Genomic DNA, 20,688 nt, shown 5'->3' with positions numbered 1-20,688 from the left:
CTATTTGAGGATGTCTGGTGGGAAGGCATAATTTCTTTTCCAGGGTCTGCAATCTTTTCCTGGAGTCTGACCGAGAAGTATGCTTGTGCCTGTGCACGGCTTCATCAAACACTCCCAGCCAGCTACTCACTTGCAGTCCTCGCTCTCCAGCAGGCCCCGGTACGTGTTGATCTCGCCCTCCAGCCGGGCCCGGACGTCCAGCAGCACCTGGTACTCCTGGTTCTGCCGCTCCAAGTCGCCCCGGATCTCGGCCAGCTGGGACTCCACGTTGGTGATCATGCACTGCACCTGGGACAGCTGGGAGCTGTAGCGGGCCTCTGTCTCCGTCAGCGTGTTCTCCAGGGAGTCTCTCTGTGTGGGGAAGGTGAGGAATGTCACAGAGCTGCTCCTTTAACACGTCCCTCCATAGGCTCCCGGAGAAGTCACAAGCTCCAAGAGTTAAAGAGACTGGGACCCAAAGGGCAGCCCTGTGACTGATTCTGCAGCCTCGCTTTCTCCCCAGGTGTCTGAACACTACCTACCAGGTTGTGCTGGGCCTGCAGCTCGATCTCCAGGGCGTTGACTGTGCGTCTCAGCTCGATGATCTCCGCCTGGCAGGTCTGCAGCTGCTCTGAGCTGGACACCACCTGCTTGTTCAGCTCCTGGGTCTGAAACACAAGGTGAGACACAGGATCAGGCCCTGCCCTAGGGGTCCCACGCTCCTGGGCGGCCCGGTGCCGAGGTGCCCACCTGGTTGGTGTACCATTCCTCCACGTCCCTGCGGTTGGTCTCCACCAGGGCCTCGTACTGGCACCTGGTCTCGTTGAGCACGCGGTTCAGGTCCACGGTGGGGGCGGCGTCCACCTCCACGTTGAGGCGGTCTCCAATCTGGCAGCGCAGGGTGTTGACTTCCTGTGGATGCAAAAAAAGCAAAAGTGACTATCCTCAATGAACAATAGGCTGAAGAAATGGCATTGCTTGTTGAAGCCCTGTTAGTCTATTTCCTCAAGAAAAAAACAGTGGAACAATCTATGGCAGTTCAAGGCAAGGTGATCTGTGCTCCATGTGGCTCAGCCCTCTCCTCACCATGACTGAGCCATTCACACTTGGATTCAAAGAAAAAAATATGACCAGAGGCATGGAAACATGGAACAGACTGACAGATCTCAGAGGTGAGGGGGGTCGGGGGAACTGGAAGAGATTAGCCAAAGAACATGTATGCATGTATGTATATAGCCCGTGGACACAGACAACAATGTAGTGAAGGCCGAGGGTGAAGTGGGAGGGGGGCTGGGTGGAGGGGACAAAGAGGAGAAATGGGGACATCTGTAATAGTGTCAACATTTAAAAAAAAGAAAAATTCCCAAGGACTTGCTTGGATGCCATGAAGGACAGACTAATGCTCCACTTAATAGTTTGCAGATTGGCTGCAGATGACCTTATAGTACAAAGACTCGGCTGTACAATTTCAGATTGTATATCAAATAATGCTTGCCATCAAGTAAGAAATCATTTTACCCAGGAGAGAGAAGACGGAGCCCCAGATTAGTCTTCACCAAGAATAGAGACTCAGATTTGCCAGACTTGATCTTTTGGCCCTTGGGGGTGAGAAATGACTTTGCACAGCATGCATACAGCAACGTAGGGAGCTGGTCCACAGCTCAGGAACCAACCACAAGCGGGTGGGGTGCTCTGGGAAATCCAGTTACGAGTGAAAGAGAGATCTGGGAACTTGGATAGGCCTCATCTCTTCATTTTTTCTATTATTATGAAGTATTGGTGTTTTTAAAGAAAATCACGAAAGCCACCTCACCCTGAGACTAAATCAGGTTTCTCCACTTCTCATTTCCGGTCTCACCTCCTCGTGGTTCCTCTTGAGACAGAGCAGCTCCTCCTTCAGGGACTCCACCTGGGCCTCCAGGTCGGCCTTGCACAGGGTCAGCTCGTCCAGGATCCTGCGCAGGCCATTCATGTCCGACTCCACCAGCTGCCGCAGGCCCAGCTCCGTCTCGTACCTGCACAAAGACAGGATCGGAGCAGTAACTGGCAGACCTGCAAGACTCTCAGGGATAATCTTTGATAACCCCTTTCATCTTGTCTTCCCACTTTCTGCAGTGAGTGAAACCAGGAGACAGAGGGTTTTGGAGGCTATCAAGACCCAATATTGATCCAAAAAGCAATAGATTTGAACCAATGGATCAAACTATTGTTCAGTAAAGCTATAGGAATCCCTTTTCTTTAACTGGAGATTAAACAAAAGAAGTGGACCCCAGTGCACATTCTGAGCGAACTCACTTGGTCCTGAAGTCATCCGCGGCCAGCTTGGCGTTGTCAATCTGCACCACCAGCCTGGCGTTCTCAGACTTGCTGCACAGGATCTGGAGAATGAGAGGTTGCTTAGTGAAGACTGGGAAAAGGGGAAGCGAGAGTCATGGTGACACAGAAGCAAGAAACACACTACCACAGAGTGAGAAGCATGGCAAACTCCCCTTGCTTAGCGAAGACAGCAAGGCCCCTCACCTTCTGCTGCAGCTCCTCAATGGTCCGGAAGTAGGACTGGTAGCTGGGGCACATCAGGGGCTCCTGGGGCTGGCACCGCTCCTGGATGAGGCTCTCCAGCTCCGCATTCTCCCGCTCCAGCTGCCGCACCTTCTCCAGGTAGCTGGCCAGGCGGTCGTTGAGGAACTGCATGGTCTCCTTCTCGCTGCCATTGAAGGAGCCCTCGCAGAACCAGCCGCAGTTGCCCACGTTGGCGGGGATGTTGCAGGCCCCGGGCAGGGGGATGTTGTGGCAGCTGGGGGCCACGCAGGGCCGGGAGGGGCAGCCGGAGCGGCAGCTGAGGCTGGGCAGGCAGCAGTTGTAAGGCATGGTGCTGGGGGGAGCTAGTCACCCAGCTGAAGACAGAGTTCCAGTTCTCCAAGGAGCGTGTGGGTCTCCCACCCCCGGGAGCATTTATACCCTCTCCACAGAGGGTGTGGACATAGCATGTAAAGTCTTTTTACTTTTACATCTTCACTACTTTTCAGATGCCCTTCCCTTCAGTCTGTTATTTGCCTTCTTCATAAGAGTCCCTTGTCCCATAAAATTCTTTACTTGGGCTTCTTGCTAAGTCAGGACTCCTCTTCGGGCAGTACACCCATGAAATCAGACTTTGTGGTAGACCTTCAAAGAGGCCACACAGTCCAGCCCAAGTAACTGCCCTTGTTAACTGGGAGTTGGTCCATCCAATGACACTCTATTGTGTCACGTGATCCTGTAAACCCATAATCAGCCCCATCTCATGGCCCACCTGGCATCTCTAGGGAGGGACTGGGATTGAGTCAGGAAGTCATATGAAGTGACAGCAATGGGCACCCTTTCCATCTGCTTTAAGAGAAGAATCCTTTAACGCTGTTGCACCCCAGGCTGTGGAAGCCTCGAGGTGGATGAGGCTGGCCGAGAAGGTGGACAGCTGTTTGTGTGACACCTCCTGTATGTCACTTAAAAGGAGTGTAGATGAATTTTAAAGGTGGGGACTTTGATAGCTTGAGATCAGGGAAGGTTCTGGAGGAAGAGATCATTTCTAAAAAGAGTTGGGGGAAAAAGCAAGCTGAGAGATCCATACAGATGCATTTCAGTTACCCAGGAATAGTGTGTGGGGGCAGGTGCGGAAGGAACAAGCAGTACCTGTGGACTTCTCCAGAGGGTGTCCATACCTGGGGACAGGGTGAGCAGGCAGCTGGAATAGCTGGGGGACAGCCCAAAAGGGCCTCCACTAGCATGAAAACCTTTGAAATTGATCTTCAAGCATCATGTGAATTGACTTTATATTCCATAATAGTCCCTTGTTGACTTTAACATAAAAAATGGTTCCAAAAGTTCTAGTTAAACTGTCTAACGTTTTGCCCAGTTCGCTAGGTGAAATTGATGCACCAGGGAGATGGACTGATCTTGTCCTGGGCTTCCCATCCCCAGCCTTACTGGGTTACACGTAGCCTGGTTTAAGAACAGAAGGCTAAAAGGTACCAAGGACGGCTCTGTGGTCGTGTAACTGAATCCAAAGACCCGGTCACCTGGAGAGAAAATGCTGAGAGACAGCATAAGCAGGGGACTTAGCAAAGCAGCCTGGAGGATTTGAGGGTGAAGGAAAGCATCGGAAGGTCTAAGGAAGAGGTGGCCCAAGTTCTGAATATATATACATATGGCATAATTATAGGCATCACCGGGTACCCCTTGCATCTTGGGTAGCAACACCCCAACCCCACTGTGGCTTTGGCTGCCAGCCAGAGCGGCAGTTTTATTGACAACTTATTGGAGTCCTCCCCATCCAGCTTTCATGATAATATTCTTGCGACTCTCCGCTTGAGCCTCAGATAAAAGTTCCTTCATCTACCTCTCCAAGGCCATTATCGCCACTTATTATAATGCCATTAAGATGCCCCACAGCACTACAAAGAAGCCCCAGGCTTATAATAAAATCAGTTTCTTTGTTTTTCTCCACAGCAATTAAAGGGGGAGTATTAGATGGGTCCCGAGGCAGCCTCGCTGAGGCTCCCCAGAGGAAGGCGCGAGGCTGGGCAGCGCAGCCAGTAGGACGCTCCTGCCCCACTCCGTCTGGGCTCGGGACAAGTGGGAAGGCCTGTGAATCAGCCTGATGAGCATTTGCTGGCAGGGAACAGCGCGGGCCTCCTGCTTCCCGACCCCTGTCAGCCTGCTCCACAGCACTGGCTCCCCAGCAAGGAGCTGTTTCCTCAATGGTGCCTTCGTCGCCACCCAGGGAGGTTTTCCCCTGAGCAGACTCAATGCCAGCAGCATCCTCCAAGCTCTTTGGTCTCTACCGACTGCTGGCACAGCCTTGTGGAGGCTGCAGTCAAAGGAAAATGTTCAGGTGCTGAGTATGAGAGGAGTCGAGGCCTGGGTTGACCAGTAAGCCAAGACCGAGACCAGCGAAGTGGAGAGAGATGGAAGCAGGGAGAGGTGTGTTTAATAAGAGAGGAAAGAACATAAAGAAGAGGGAAGGAGGAAACCTAGAAGGAATCCCCAGAACCACGTGGGGCCACGCGTATCAGACAAAGCTACCCCGTCTTCACAAGAGTGAACCTGGATGGCTCAACCCCGAGAAGTAGCCAAGACAACCCGAACTGGTGGACGGAAGAGTGGCCCACCCTGCTGAGTGTCCTGTGGGATGTAAGTGGCGATGACTCGGAAAAGATCTACAGACACGAGACCGCAGACCACAGCTCCTGAGGCCTCTGAAAGAAGTGACCTTCTTCCAAGGTGTCCCGGCCAGAGCATCGCCCTTCTGCTCCAGCCTGAGATTTGTCTGTGGCTGAGAAATACATCGCTGTCTACACACAGGCAGCGTAAGTCAAAAGGGGGACAAGGCTACCGGTTCCTGAATGAGTAAGGAGTGTGGAGAGGAGGAAGGAAGGAAGGAGCAGAGGGAGTGAGGCCTGCATGGGCTTCAGTTCACAGCTAATCAACAGCCACACGGAAGATGCGGGAAAGAACAGGTTATCCCTGTTCCCTGGAGATGCCTTCTTCCCTGCAGGAGGGGAAATGGCACAAGAACCCAGGATGGACACGGCAGATGGGCTGGCTGGTGAGTGAAATGCTGCTGCTACCCCTTAGACACCTAGCCTCTTTCTTGCGGTGTTTTCAAAATATCAACAGGCTTGCGTGAATTTGTTGCTTGGATTAATAGGGAAACTGGGACTCGGGCGTTAAAAGGTCTCCACGACGTCCCAGAGGTTAGGATCAGACTTTGTGTACTCTCGATTCCCTAATTGAAATAGCTGCAAATTTTGTTCACTCAGAGGGAAGTTGAGCAGTCAATGGACTATCAGACCCACTTTCTTTCTTTAGTTCAATTTTATTCGAAATGCACTTATTGAGCAGCTTCTTGGTGCTGGGCATGGGACTAAAGTGATGCAGAGGAATCATGGTTCCAGTAGAGGATTATCTTTTTATGAGCAATTCGGGTTAATATGGGTCCCAAAAATATTTGAGAAATAATAAAAACATAAGGAGGTGAGATATTTAAAAGGTGTGAGATGGACATTTGGAAATCAGTTTGTGTTTGATGAAATTAGAAGGCTGTATGTATGACATCAAGGAAAGCAGGCACCTGTCGAACATCTATCAAGCACCTGGCATAGTCCCAGGGCTGGGGACAGGAGGACAGGGGGACGGTAGGGAGATGACAGGTCGCTGTCCTCCGTGAGCTCTCAGTCCTGTTGAGCAGACAGACAGGTCCACAGCTAACTCTGATATAAGATAATTGAGCCCCTCACCTCCCAAAAGTTTCTTCCTGCCCCCTTCCCACTTCTTCCCATACCGATTCCTGCCCCAAACCCCAGTCAGGGCTTTTCAGCGCAGTTGTGATTCTCAGCCAGGGGTAGAGGGATGAGGCCATTTCAGACGATTTACTTGTATCCCGAGGGTGTATAGGCGGCCCCACTCTCTAGGTGACTCAGGTAGGATCCAAGCAACTGATCTCAGAATCCATATCCCTTTTAGAATCTTTGCTTCAACCAGGCCTGGTAACTTGTTATTTTGATATTTGGTTCTTGCTGTTTTGGAGACCGCAGGGCGGTGGTGGCAGCTGCCCATCCCCTCAGCCCTGCAGCATCCCCGTAGGTACCGGGATGAGTTTCAAAGCAGGTGAAAGAAGCAGGAATGGGGCAGAAGGAGGAAAAGCGGCAACGCTCACCCAGCACTTTCAGGCTGGGCGGTGAACCAGAGCGGCCACCCGAGCAAGTGAAAGAGGAAACAGAAAGGGGGGTGCGATCCGTGGAGAGAAAAGGCAGTGACACCTGCTGGCGAGCAGACACAGCTCTGCCACCCTCGGGATCAGAGCCCTCCTGCAGGGTGGAGGCGCAGAGAAGGGCCTTGGGGGCCTGCGGGAATGACCCAGGCTCACGTTGAGGATGCCGACAACCAGGGCGGGAGGGAGGAGGGAGCCACGGGAGATGGAGTGCAAAACCCACATAAAGGGGGAACCGCCGCTGAGGGAGGCCAGGAGGCGGCCAGAGGCTGGAGGCTCAGTCTGCAGTGGTTGGGTGAGGAGGGCTTTGCAGGGTGGGAGAAAGCAGGGGGAAGATTACCCTGGGGAGACTCCCAGGGCCCACAATACCTTTGCATGTAAATTTATCTCTGTGGGTCTGAAAGCGAAGTGTTATCCAGACCGCTAAGCAAAGCCCTTCGTGGTCCAGTGCAGGGAAAGGGCAATGGGCTGGGTCTGAGAAGACTTGGGCTTGAGTGAGACCAGCTGTGAGAACTCGGGGGGGTCATTACACCTCCCCAGCCCTGACCTCCCACTGCAAAATGGGGATGGTGACGCCTGTTCTGTCTCTCTCAGGGTTTGGCACATATGAAAGTACCTTGTAAATGGTGAAATGATGAACATATGTATGGGAATCTATTTTTCATCTCCTCCCCTTCCTCAATGGACCAAGTGGTTTTATTAATTGCAGGGGGTTGGACCGACCTTCTTTGGTGATTCCCAGACATTAAAATAGCTGGGGTCCTCAAGCTGTTTTGAGGTGCTATGGGAATTTCATTCTTTGCACCACCTTTTGTGACATAAATCTTCAGAAATGGTTCCTGTTGCATAAACACTATCTCATTTCCTTCGAGGAAAAGCATTGGGGGTAATTAAGGTTCCGCTGGCACAAGCTGAGACTCAGCCTCTGTAAAGCACACGGGTTAAGAGCAGTTGCTGGAGGCAGACTGCCTGGATCTGAATCCTGGCTTCACTACCTGGCAGCTGTGTGATCTTGGCTGTGTTACTTAACCTCTCTGAGCCTCAGTTCCTCATCTGCAAAATGGGGATAGCAAAAGCATTGGCTTCATAGGATTGCTGTAAGGATTAAATGAGTTTATGTATATAAACTTATCTGTAACTTAGTGCCTGGTTTATAGTACGAGCTCAATGGCGAGCTTTGATTACAATGTGATGATGAAGATGATGATAAAGAAAACGATGATTGTGGTGGTGGTGATGATAGTGATGATGGTAATGAAGGGCTCTTTGGTTTCCAGGGAAGCTCTTCACACCCCCCCCCCCAAGTATAATAAGCCCTTCTACCCAGCATTTCTTCCCAGGAACCCAAACCATTTCACACATGCACACGTACACAAACAATGTCTCATCAAAGCTAATGTTATAATTATAAATGACAGGGCATTGGATGTGAACTTAAGAAATACAGGTCAATCACCCTGGGGCCCCATTGACTCATTTCATGTCACCAGAAGAATCCCTCAACCACCGAGTGACTCACCTTCTCTCCCTCTCCTTAAGTGGGAAGGACAATGCTTGCCTACTCTGTCATGTGCAGGAATAAGTAGGTTTATTTTGTTAGACAGCTTTGAACTTATTGGATGAAAGGAGCTATTTAAGTACAAAAGAGGAGGTAAAGGTGTTTGGGCCAGGTGCCAAACTAAGACTAATCAAAATTGCTCTTTCTTATTGGGACCCACTCTTGGGTAAGTGCCTCAGGGGTGTGTCACCTGGACCCAAACACCACCACTTGGGGGAAAAGCAGAGGCACAGTGGAGGGGAGAGGAGGGCGTGACAGCCCCTGACCCTTCTGAAGCTTCCTGTGATGGGAGTCCTGACGCCTCCCAAGCAGATCAGTCCTGTCTACATGGACAGTAGCCAACAGGTAAGATTCTGGTTTTGAGAGCAGTTGAATGCAGAGCAACCAGGTCCTGGCTTAGCTCTCTCTACCGCTAGAGCTTGGGACTGTGGTCACTCCTGCACCAGGAGGGGCTAGATTCAGCAATCATCAGCTGGATTTTGTAAATGTCTCAGCAAGTGACTTCAATTCAGAGAGTTCACAGAGCAGAGAGGGAGTCGGTTTGTTGGCTCCACTTTAACACTTGTGGTTTCACTGACAAATAAGACCTAGAAAGCAAGGAGTCATAGAATTTGAGGACTAGATGGCCCTCTACAGTCATCTCATCCAGCCCCATCAGACACCTAAGTCCCCACCTCAACATCTCCACCAGGTGGTTGCAAAGGCCCTGTTTAAATGTCTCCAGTGATGAGGAACTCACTGCTTCCCATCTTGGCCAGTTGCAATGTTGCTGTGTGGAGACATGCTGTTCTCGCCATGGCTGCCTAAATACAGATCCCCTGGTCCATATGTCTCCTGCCTGCAACTTTCAAGCTTCCAGAAGGACTTGGCAGTGGATCCTGTTGAGGAGCTTGGGTGGGTCAGTTTGACCCTTTCTGGACTGATAGTCTGATGGCTCAGCAATCACCATCATTTAATATGTCCAGAGTTTCATAATGTGCAGAGGACATGCGCTATCTCAATGGTCTGGGGGATTCCTCACCCATGGGGCTTGTCAGAAGAGCAAAGCCAATCCCCTCTGCAGTGTCTGGCCAGGCAGGGGCTCATTCCCCAAGTAAAGCCCCTAACCCAGTGGTTCTCAAACATGAGAGTGCATAGAATCATCGGGAAGTCTTGGTAAACCAGACTACTGATTCAGAAAGTCTGGGGTGGGGCTCAAGAATTCGAATTTTCAACAAGTTTCCAGGTAATGCTCGTGCTGCCGGTTGGAGGACCACGCTTTAGGAACCACCGCCCTCACCCTTCTCATGTTTGATACTTCTTCCCTTCAAAGCTTCCAGAGTATGGGCTTTGGACCCAGTTTAAAGAGATTGAGGTTCAAGTCTTGACTCAGCCACCAGCTGAGAATAGCAACAGCTGCTCCCTGCTTGCAGGGCTTCTGGGGGGTCCTGTTCACAGTGCCTGTGAAGCCCAGCACAGGGCCTTCCTCGTCATGAACATGAGGTGACAAAAGCTAACTCTATGCAGAGACCTGGCAGAACCTCTGGATGGACCTTTTCCTTTGCACAGAACCGTGTTTCTTCATCCAGATAAAAGGGGGCTCTTATTTAGTGTCTGTATCTTAAAAGCTCTGTGAATCTGGCTCTAAATAGTTTCGGTGGGGTCCAGAGCCAGGTATCTCTCATCTGCCATTTTGCTGCCATCCCAGCTTCACCCCGGTCATCACAGGCTGTGCCATCTCCTAGAACCATTCTGGTGAGTGAGCCACACGCCCTGCTTCCATGGGACCAGTTGGCTCAAGGAGCTCCCAGCGACACTCTCAGCATGGGATGGAGAAACAGAGACCAGCAGGCCCTGGGCTCCTTATGCTGCAGAAGCGAAGTTTATTAGTAAAATGAAAACAAGGTTACCTGCCACATCTCAGAGAAACCGGGAGGCAGTGGAGGGGAGAAAAGGAAGCACAAGTCCAGGGGCCGGAGCTGAGCTGCTGAACTGGAAAGTCCACCAGCAGAGAAGTACCTCCCGCCCTGCTCCAGGCTCCAGGCTCCAGGCTCCAGGCTCCAGGCTCCAGGCTCCAGGCTGGCTGAGGGAGTAAGGCTCAGAGGGCAGGCCCGGTGGAGCCAAGGAATGTTTTCCATTGTCTAGTACCTCAGACTGAGGAATATGTCAGCACTGAGGCGATGAGCAGGGCCCACAGGAGGCCCGAAGAGGCCGGGAAGGGCAGGGAGGGCAGGGCGTACAGGCTGCAGGGGCTGGGCAGGGGGTGCTGGAGGCCGGGGTTGTGCATGGGTTGCAGGGAAGCCTGCAGGGAGAAAAAAAGCTGTTTGTACCATTGGCATCAGAAGTTCACAAAAGACAAAAGTACACAGGCACTTTAGAATCGGAGGCGCAAACAGGATAGTAGACCTTCCAGGTCCCTTTAGAAAGGGGAGTGACTTGCCCAGAGTCCACAGAGGGACTGCGGCCTGAGCTCAGAGCACCCATGTGTAAAACGAGGGTTACCTGCCACGTGCAAGGCAGAAAGGCTGATGAACGGGAGCAGGCCAGACGTAGGCCATGCTCTCAAACACAGCTTCTAATCTTGTCCCTTGCTGCGGAAAGGGGTGTAGTAGTCATCTTACCTTCCCTGCAACACTGTGAGGAGCTAAGTGAGAGATAGGTGCAGATGCCCTGTGAGTACTTTTAACACTGAGTGTGAAGATCCCTGATCCTGGAGTATTTCTTCCAGAGACACGTTAGTAAACCTAAGTGCACGGAGCTCTCTGTACTGTAGCCCCTCTGCCAGTGACTAGCATCTAGGAGGGTAACCTGGTCAACGCAGTGGACAGCATGAGCTGGAAAATTCCTGCACACTCTCCTCTACATCCAGGCAGCTCACCAGGCTTACTGGGTAGCAAGTTTGTCTTCAAAGATTCCATCTGCAATGCCACCTTCCTTTTAGGTCATTGCCAATAAGAGATCTCTCTCTTACACATGACATTGACACAGACATTAGAGGACATACTTGCAGTCCTCGCTCTCCAGAAGGTTCCGGTATGTGTTGATCTCGCCCTCCAGCCGGGCCCGGATGTCCAGCAGCACCTGGTACTCCTGGTTCTGCCGCTCCAGGTCGGCCCGGATCTCGGCCAGCTGGGCCTCCACGGTGCTGATCAGGCTCTGCATCTGGGCCAGCTCGGTGCCGAAGCGGGCCTCGGACTCACACAGGGAGTTCTGCAGACAGTCTCTCTGTGATGCCAAAGAAAATGAGAAGCAGGTTAAAAATCATGGATCCCTGCCCTCAGGCTCTGCAGCCAGACCATTATACCCCTAGATGGATCCAGGCCCTGAGAACAGTCGGGCTCCGTTGGCAGTATCCAGCTGGAGGAACTGACAATGTGCTATGACTCTTCATCCTAGACCTTAGGATGGGTTTGCAGAACCTCCCTCATCTGGGTAAATGCTCATTCCCTCAGCATTCACTTCTATGAGAATGTTTGATGCAAGGGAGATGAGGTCAGGGTTTCAGCTGTGTCCTGGTCTCTACTTAAGGGAGGCATGTACTGAAACAGGAACTGTTCATGGGGGTGGGAGCCAAGCCGAGTCTTCCATGCATGCAAAGGAGCTCACCAGGTTGTGCTGAGCCTGAAGCTCCACCTCCAGGGCATTCACCGTGCGTCTCAGCTCCAGGATCTCCGACTGGCAGCACTGCAGCTCCTCAGAGCAGGATGTGGCTTGCAGGCTGATGCCTTCAGACTGAAATACAGTGGGTCAAACAACACAGGTCAGCTCACTGGCCCATATGGAAGCCAGGCTCCCCCTCCCCGCTGCTCTGCAGCACCGCCTCACCTGAGCTTCAAACCACTGCTCCACATCACGGCGGTTGGTCTCCACCATGGCCTCGTACTGGCACCGCATCTCCTCCAGCACCCTGCTCAGGTCCACGGTGGGCTCAGTGTCCAGCTCAATGCGGAGCCTGTCCCCCAACTGGCATGTCAGAGTGTGGACTTCCTGTGGGCACAGGAGGATGTCCCATTCATGGGGCCCCTGCTGCCCTCCACCCAAAGCCTCAATGATCTCCCACAGTCCATTATCCCCAGTGTGTTCCTCTGTGGGTGAGGAACATGTTGCCACTGAAAGCCAGAGCTCCCCTTCAGAGCTTCTGAGGCTTAACCACAAAACATGGCCTACAGAGCTTCCATCCTGAGCCAGAGGAAGAGCCTCATTTCTTCCCCCAAATGAGCCTGAATTCACCCCCAGAAGTCTACACAGTTCACACAAAGGGCCACCCACCTGCTCATGGTTCTTCTTGAGGCAGAGCAGCTCCTCCTTCAGGGACTCCACCTGGGCCTCCAGGTCACACTTGGCGAGTGTGAGGTTATCCAGTGCCCTGCGCAGGCCACAGACGTCAGCTTCCACCAGCTGGTGGAGTGAGTGCTCCATCTGGTACCTTTACCAGGCCAGGTACAAGAGTCAAGGTTCAAGAGCAGAAGGGGCCCCAGGACCCAACTTACAGCCATAACCTCACTGGCTTCTCTCTGCAGCCTAATTGTGAGTTGGCATTTCCTATGTAGTGTGCTCATAGCCAGAAAGCAACAGGGTGCTCCCCCTTATTCAACACTAAGCGCCTAAGATGAGCCAAGCAGAGTGGCCAGTCCTGAGGATGCTGGGATGGATGGTGGCTGATGGTCAGAGGGGAGGCAGCTGAGTACTCAGCGATTATAATGCAGTGTGATCACTGCAGCCCCCCCTCTTCCATTTTCCCTACTGAGATGGACCCTGGATCTCTCGGATTAAAAGCCAACTGACAGAACGGGAGGAAGGAAGTAGCTTTCTTTAGCTCCAGAGGAGTGAAGCTTCCCCGGTTCCTGAAGAAAGACTGCAAAGCCCAATGCCCCTTCCTGCTCCCAGATGGGACCTTCTCAGGTGGTGTAAACCCTTTGACCCTCACATGTTTCCAGGCACCATGAGTGATTCGTGCTCACAAGTTGGTCCAGCTGCAGTGTGGAATCCTATCCTCACCGAGGCAGCAGAGCTTCATAGGAAATGACCTCAGGATAGGAAATTGGGGCCAAGTTCTGGCTCTGCCTCTCAGTGACTTCTGTCAAGTCACTTCAACTCTGTGAGCCTCCGTGTCCTCAGGAAGGAGAAGTCATCACTGCCCTGCCTGCCTCACAAGGTTCTTCCTACAACTGAGTCAAGTGGCTGATGATTCTAAATCACATTGTAAACTATAAAAGCTAAATAATAATGGGGGTGAGGGGTGGTTCTTCCAAGATCTCGGGCTTAATGCCCTTTGTCTTCTCTTGCTGCAACTGTTGGCTTGGGTCCTGGTCGGTTACCTCTCTAATGTCAACTGTATCACAAGAGAGAAGCAGCCAGGAGAGGCACCTGGCCCCTCCTCCTCCCCGCCCGACCCCAGCTCACTTGGTCCTGAAGTCATCTGCAGCCAGCTTGGCATTGTCGAGCTGAATGACCAGCCTGTTGTTCTCAGATTTGATGCACAGAATCTGGGGAAAGGAAGTAGGCTCAGTGAGTCACTGTTCTTAGACCATTGGTGGCCTCGGGTCAAAGGAAGTCCTGTGGGCCAGGGTTTGAACTGAAACATCCCCTTGGACAACACAAATTCCCAAACATGTAAGAGATGCTTGTGTGGTGCGGGGTGGGGAAGGGGGGTGCAAGAGGATGCTTGGCTGAGGAACCGAGAGATGGAAGGTAGTGGTAGCAAACTAAACATATATCAAAGACAATTTTATTTTGCCAGGTTGATACTTAGCCACATATAAACAAGATCTAGAGTCTAGACCAGAGAACGGCTGGTTACGAAAGTTTTAGATAAGGTGGGGTGCATTTCTAATAAGTTCTTTGCGCCAGTTGGGTCAACCTCCCCAGAGGTCTTCTTTGAATCTGGCCCCATTTCTGTGGCACCCATCCTGACATTCTTTGTCTTCCTATCTCCACAACTAAGATGTAGGCTCTTAGGCAGCATTGACTTGGTCATCAAAGGAGACAGCAGATGTGCATAAGAGGCCAGTGCTACTGAACAGGATATACACTGGCTCATGCCGGACATTAAAACACATTCCTCTGACCCCTTTCACTGCACCAGAAGTTAGGTCACACTGTTTTTGCAACTACAATTCAGGAATTGTAAGTACTGAGCCTAAGTAGGCATAAACTCAGAATCTTGGAGAGTAAGATTCTACATCTCATCTTTTACACATCCCTGTTCACCTCCACTGAAGAGATTCTCTTCCCACATCTAAAAAACATGTCAGCTGTTGCTGCTTCCACTCCCCGTCCAGGTCATGGACATTTAGTGCAAGGATCAATCATCTTTTTCTGTAAAGGGCCAGATAATAAATATTTTAGGCTTTGCAGACCATGAGTCTCTGTCATGACTACTCAACCCTGCCATTGTAGCACAAAGGCAGCCAAAGACCATGCATCAGTGAAAGAGCACAGCTGTACCAATAAAACTTTATTTACAAAAATCAGGCAGCAGGCTGCATTTGGCCTGAAGGCTGCAGTTTGCCAACCCATGTTCTGGAGCACCACAGACCTCACCTTCTGCTGGAGCTCCTCAATGGTCGGGAAGTGGCACTGGTAGTTGAGGCACATGGTGGTGTCACGGCATTTGCTCCACTCTCGGATCTTGGTCTCCAGCTCCGCATTCTCCCGCTCCAGCTGCCGCACCTTCTCCAGGTAGTTGGCCAGGCGGTCGTTCAGGAACTGCATGGTCTCCTTCTCATGGCCATTCAGGGTGCCTTCCCCATAGGCCCCACAGCTGCCAATGTTGCCAGGAATGTTGCGGGTCCCTGGCAAGGGGCAAGCAGTGTGGCAGCTGTGGGGTAGGCAGAGGTTGGGTCGGCCCAGAGGGGTCGACCCGACACGAACTCGGTTGGCATGTGCCAAGGTGGCTGAGAGGCCCAGGGAGGCAGCCTTGGCCTCTGAAACCTGCCCACTGAGGGGAGAACCACAGTGGTCGGAAGTCATGGTGCTCAAAGGCTAGACTCCTGCTTTGTCCACGGTTGCATTTGTTTGAACCTAAAACCTTCCTTCTCTAGATCTTATATAAGCCCGTAGTGGGAGTTGGTGCAAGAAAACTGGCATTTTGCTCATTAATATTTATGTCAAATGTTATACGATCACTCAGTTAGTCAGTGATTTTGTCTCCTATAAAGAGTTAATGAGTTCATGAAAGAGGCCTAACCCACACAGGGTGCTTCTCATCAGTGCAGAGTCCTAGAAAACAGGGGAAAGGCCTCTTCATGGGGCTAAGAATTCTTTCCCTGCTGTCATCTTGTATCTGTGAAATAATCAAGACCCAGAGACTCCTAAAATGTCCTCAAAATCTGTCACTCCTGTAGTCTTTTCCTACCGTGGAATGTTTGCATCATGGCAAAGCCTAACATATTAGTCAAGCACACTGAAGAAAGAAAAATCTCCATTAGCTTGTTTCAGCAGATATGTATGGAGTGCCCAGGGTGGACACTGCTCGGCTGCTTGGAGGGAGCAGTGGTTAATTTTAATAGAGAGAAGAAAGTGAATGGCCTTGATACGATAAAGGCACTAAGAGGAGTGCTAAAAATATTTTTTAAATAGAAGAGAGCTGTGAAGATTTTAAGAAGAGAGCATAGTGAGACCAGAAAAAACTTCACAGAATAGGGAGCATTTAAAACATGTTTTGATTGGTGGTTTCCATGAGGGATTGGGGGAGAGTAACTCTCACAAAGAACAAAATGAACAGAACCAAACATGTTGGGAAAACGGAAAAGTCTACTTGTGTTGGCGCTTACAATGAAGACATATAAGCCAGCCCTGGAAAGTTGGGTTTAGTCCAGATTGTGGGAACCTTGAATGCCAGGACCATCCCATATATAGTCTTCAGGTAAAGGCAAGTCAAAGATAAGATCTACCCCTTGTAGCTGACTTATCTCAAATGTGAGGGGAAATCACTAGGTTCCTTTTGAAGGAAGTAAGAGAAAAGAGAAGGAAGCTTCCTGTATAAATATAAGGGGAAAACACTAGGCCCAAACAATGAAAGAGAAATGTAAATTCTAAATCAATTTTGGCATTGGAAAACTAAATAACATACTTCAATAACCCATGGGTCAAAGGAGAAATCAAACGAGAAATTAAAGTATTTTGAACTGAATTTAAATGACAGTACAGCATGTCGAACTGATTTGGGGCAATTAAGACTTTCCCTGAGCAAGTGTGAAGCCAATGAGCAGTTTTGAAAGTGGGGGAAAAACTTGGGGATGAAACTGGGTAATTTGTGATTCCCAAGAAATGAAATTACGTTGCTGTGTGTTTGAGTCTGCAGTGTAATTAAGGCGGGCATGACTTATACTTTAGAGTGTTTGGTCTCAGGCACCTCCCCATCCTTTCAGGGCATTTCTCCTTGTCAGACACTGATCCTCTCACCCACTGAGTGGTCCCCACCTTATTTTAAAAGATACACACTCAGGAACTTTGATCTTTCGCCTTTTGAAACTTTTTGCATTTCTTTGAAATGCACCTACCTTGATTGTCCATTACTTGGGAGACTCTAGAACAAAATTTAAATTTCCTTAATCCTCAGACACACTCAGCACATCAGAAGTTTTATGGCCTCGTCTATTCCTAAAGCAAGCAAGCCAGTGGGCAGCTGTTTAATAAGCCCTGGAAAGGGCCGGGCAGCCAGCTTCCAGACTATGCTAACGAAGACGCTACTTTGACCCCATTCTTAAGATGAATGAATTCACCAGGAGGGCCCTTGAGGCAGCAGTGCATGTTATAGCTGGCTCAAAAATGTAAAATATCCAGGCCAAAGAGGATCTCAAAGTCCTCTAGTGTAGGATCCTTGGGCATTAGATCCCTTCTGATAACCTCCTTCTACCTAGTTGCCCGGACCACCATTTCCCAGGGTGACTCATCCCACCATTGGACAGCTTGGCCCCCGTGGCTCCCAGTATCCCAGACTGGGTACAAGACAGTGGAATCAGGAGATAAATAACAGCTAGCTTTGCCTTAAAAGACTTATCACATCAGGATTATTAGAAAGTTCTTTATGCAGAGACAAATCTACCTCCCTGCTATTTCTACCTGTTGTTTTCATTTGTTCTTATAGTCATTCATTCAGCAAATAGTCCTTGAATACCTACCTGAGCCAAGCAGGCACCGGTGCTGGACGCTGGGGATACATTAGCAAGTAAGTCAGAGAGTTGGCTCTTCAGCTAATTTCTTTTCTTGTCCCCACGGGGTCCCAGAGAGGATAAGTCCAGTCATTCTAAGTCCTCTCCTGAGTATATTCCTCTGAATGCATTCCCCATAGTTCCTATCACCTTAAATGGGGGTCTTGGAATAGAATTTCTAATGAGTTTGGATTAAGAGGCTGCCAATAGATGTGTACAGATGTGTGCAGATGTGGGTAATATTCAAACTCAGGGTTTACCACCATCAGCGACCATGTCCCAGTGACCTACTCCAAGCGATCCAATATTCAAGAGCTCCTGCCCCAGCAACGCCCTCTCGAGGCACCATGGGGGGTGCAGAGGTGAATCAGAGAATTCCCACTTCTCGAAAAGCTGAGAGCAGTCGATATAGACCATGTAACTCAGAGGAAGGAGAGGTCGCAGAGCGTTAGAGACGTAGGGTATCAAAGAGACTTGATCTGGAACTTGAAAGATAGGCAGGAGGAGGCTCTTACCAAGGACCCGGGAAGCATGTAATGGAAACCAAATCCAGCCACCAGCAGTGCCAGCAGGAAGGAAGGGGTGGGGACAGAGGTGTTACAAAAGGACTCTGTAAGACTGAGTGATTTGCTGTGTATGGGAGGTGGAAAGAGGAAGGAACACCAAAATGTCCTTGAGGTCACCCCTGGGTTCCTGGGACAATAATGAGATGGGAAGGGAAGCTGGGAAATCAAGGCAAAGGGCTGGCTAAAGGGAGAAGAGCAGAATTCGAGTTTGGAGAGTGTGAAAGTGACGGGGACTGTCCACCAGGGGGTCCGAGATAAATGCCTGGAGCCAGGAGAGAGCAGCCTGGGTAGCTCTGAGAAACCCTCCTGAGCTGCTAAGGTAGAGAGGTCGAGCTAGCCCAGGGCCTTGCATCTGAACAGGAGCCCTTGTTTTCAATGGGAGCATGATACTAGAGGGGAATGGCATTTGGAATCTCCAAAGCAGGTGGCAGGGAAGGTATTTTGGGTAGAGGGAGTGTTATTTGAAAATAAGCACAAGCTGGGTTCTAAATGAGCTGCCTTTTAGTCATAAAACGAGTTTGATACTTATATTTTCGAAAGTTAAAACATTAAATGAGAAGATGAGAGTTTTTAAAATATTCATTAAATGAAAAGCCATGAATGAGTGCTAGGTGGCTCCAAACTGGCTCTGGTCTCAACCCAAGGCAGCCAAGTCTCAGAGGAGGAAAATATTAATCTGGCTGAAATTATTGTGACCAAAGCAAAATGAGACACCACATATAAGGCCAATTTGTGAGGGTGTCACAATGCAGCCAGGCCACAGAGGGGAACATGACATGCAGATGGGACAATCACCCTGAGGAAGAGGGGTGCTTGGAGTTGGTACCAGAGGGAGTCCCGAGCCCTTAGGCTATAATAATGGCTGTGAGCAAAATCTCATGTCCAAGTGCCCTGGGCCAGTTACCTGCCGGCCTCCCTAATCTGCAGTCCCTCCTGGATCCGAGTAGCCTTTCCCGCATGCCTACTAGTCATGAGGGCACCCCAGTTAGAGTTCATTCAGAGTATGTCCTGGCCAGGGAATGAGGGACAGACCAGGTTTGCATGGCTCTGGCACAAGAAGGGGTCATGGCCACTGTTTAAAACACATAACTCTTGGGGGTTACTTGATAGAAGGAAGCCCAAAAGAGCCCAATGGACATCCTTGCCCTCTGACAGCCCAAAGAATGCTTTTTAAAAAATTTCAGTTAGGCCACTAGGAATGAGAAATTGAGCTCCAATTACAACAGTGGATGGTTTTCATGATTTTTTTTTTAACCCTCACCCGAGGATATTTTTTCCATTGCTTTGCAGAGAGAGTGTAAGAGGGAGGGGGAGAGAGAGAAACATCGATGTGAGAGAGACACGTCGATTGGTTGCCTCCTGCACACGCCCCGACCAGAGCCCAGGATCGAGCCTGCAACCCAGGTACGTGCCCTTGGCCGGAACTGAACCTGGGACCCTTCAGTCCATGGACTGACACCCGAACCACTGAGCCAAACTGGTTAGGGCATTTTCATCATTGTTTATAAGTGGAAGGGAGTATGGACAAACCTCCAGGCCACCAACGTGGGAATATGTGGTTTCTGGTGCTGCTAATGGGTTCTGCTACCACCTCTTTCCCTCAGGGAAGAAAAGACTGTCCCTGCTGGTTCCCAGGGAGCCCATAAACCAATATTCATTGAGCGCCTTCTGTATGCTGGGAACATTATGTGGATTCTCCCTCAACAACAATGAGGGGAAGTACAATTATTCTAATTTTACAAATAGGTCTTAAGAGAGCCTAGTGACCTGGTCAGCTCCACTCAGCTGGCGATGCAGAGGTTGGACTTGAGTCCAGGTCTGCCCAACTCTGGAGCCCGTGTTCTTGCCACCATACTAGGCTACCATGAAGAAGGACCAGCTTTGCATTGGTCTTTGGACCAGGGCACATGGGCTAGCTGAGATCTGAGAGCTCCATTCTTCTGGACACACTCAGCACTTACAGAAAGCAAAATTGACTAGCTCAGCATGGAAGGAGCACAGCCTCTCCGGTGCAGCTCCCAAATGCTCTTCCACCGAGTCTGGCTGTGAACCACCTTGAACAGTGTCAGAGCCACATCCAAGAGGCTGGCAGGCATTCAGAGCACTCGTGGCAACTGCTGTCCCCACACCAGCATTTGGAAAGTGGCAGTAGAGGAGACAAGCATGCATGTCAGTGGCAGCGTCTCTCTAAAGAAAACCACATCCCAGAAGTGGGCCAGGACTGAGACAATTGTCCCCAGGGCCCAAGCTGAGCCTCCATGTCTAAAAGAAGAAGGTAATTCCATTGCCTCCATGAAGGGGCCAGTTTGAATGAGAGAAAAAACTTGGCAACCTGGGCAAGGGAGTTCTCAGCCTGACCTCCCTTTGACTGGATTGGAACTCTAATTTGTGTGGTTTTGCTCTTGAACAAAACACCAGAAAGCTGCAGATGCCAAAAGCACAGTAAGGACATGTTAGTTCTGAGCTGTTCTGAAGGAATTCAAACTTGGCAACCAACACCGCTTCCTTTCACCAATCTGTAGGGATCGCCGGGCAAGGTGAAGACATGTCCAATGTCAACAAACGACCTTCATCCAGGGGCTCAGACCCCAGTGCCCCAGAGGGATCCTGGTAGCAACACATTAGGGCCAGTGACCACCCAAGGGCCTGAGGGCCAGAACTCCTTATCACACCACAAATACTGCCAAACACAGGAAGGAGAGCGCT

The 20,688-nt window shown here is 50.5% G+C and overlaps 2 protein-coding genes across 2 annotated transcripts; both read right to left on the bottom strand.

Moving 5' to 3' along the window:
- Positions 1-2,859, bottom strand: LOC107538766 (keratin, type I cuticular Ha1). The gene is given in 6 exon segments (XM_016215090.2): positions 1-351; positions 522-647; positions 730-891; positions 1,838-1,994; positions 2,275-2,357; positions 2,500-2,859. Coding segments are annotated over 6 exon segments (1,227 nt in total). The 5' UTR covers positions 2,848-2,859.
- Positions 2,860-10,427: 7,568 nt separating this feature from the next.
- LOC107538716 (keratin, type I cuticular Ha7-like) lies at positions 10,428-15,233 on the bottom strand. Its single transcript, XM_016215043.2, has 7 exons — positions 14,805-15,233; positions 13,665-13,747; positions 12,531-12,687; positions 12,087-12,248; positions 11,868-11,993; positions 11,266-11,486; positions 10,428-10,563 (listed from the first exon to the last, which is right to left on the bottom strand). The coding sequence occupies exons 1-7, from the start codon at positions 15,231-15,233 to the stop codon at positions 10,428-10,430; spliced, it is 1,314 nt and encodes a 437-aa protein (XP_016070529.2).
- Between the last annotated feature and the right edge of the window lie 5,455 nt (positions 15,234-20,688).

This window comes from Miniopterus natalensis, chromosome 17 (assembly GCF_054644295.1).
Source record: "Miniopterus natalensis isolate mMinNat1 chromosome 17, mMinNat1.hap1, whole genome shotgun sequence".
NCBI lineage: Eukaryota > Metazoa > Chordata > Mammalia > Chiroptera > Miniopteridae > Miniopterus > Miniopterus natalensis.
This window is presented reverse-complemented; position numbering and strand designations above follow the sequence as displayed.

Bases quoted from the DNA above. Each gene is read 5' to 3' on its own strand.
- LOC107538716 (XM_016215043.2), bottom strand. From the start codon at position 15,233: ATGACTTCCGACCACTGTGGTTCTCCCCTCAGTGGGCAGGTTTCAGAG. The intron at 13,748-14,804 runs GTGAGGTCTGTG...TCCTTTCCCCAG, and splicing joins TTGAGGAGCTCCAGCAGAAG to ATTCTGTGCATCAAATCTGA. The intron at 11,994-12,086 runs GTGAGGCGGTGC...ACTGTATTTCAG, and splicing joins AGCAGTGGTTTGAAGCTCAG to TCTGAAGGCATCAGCCTGCA.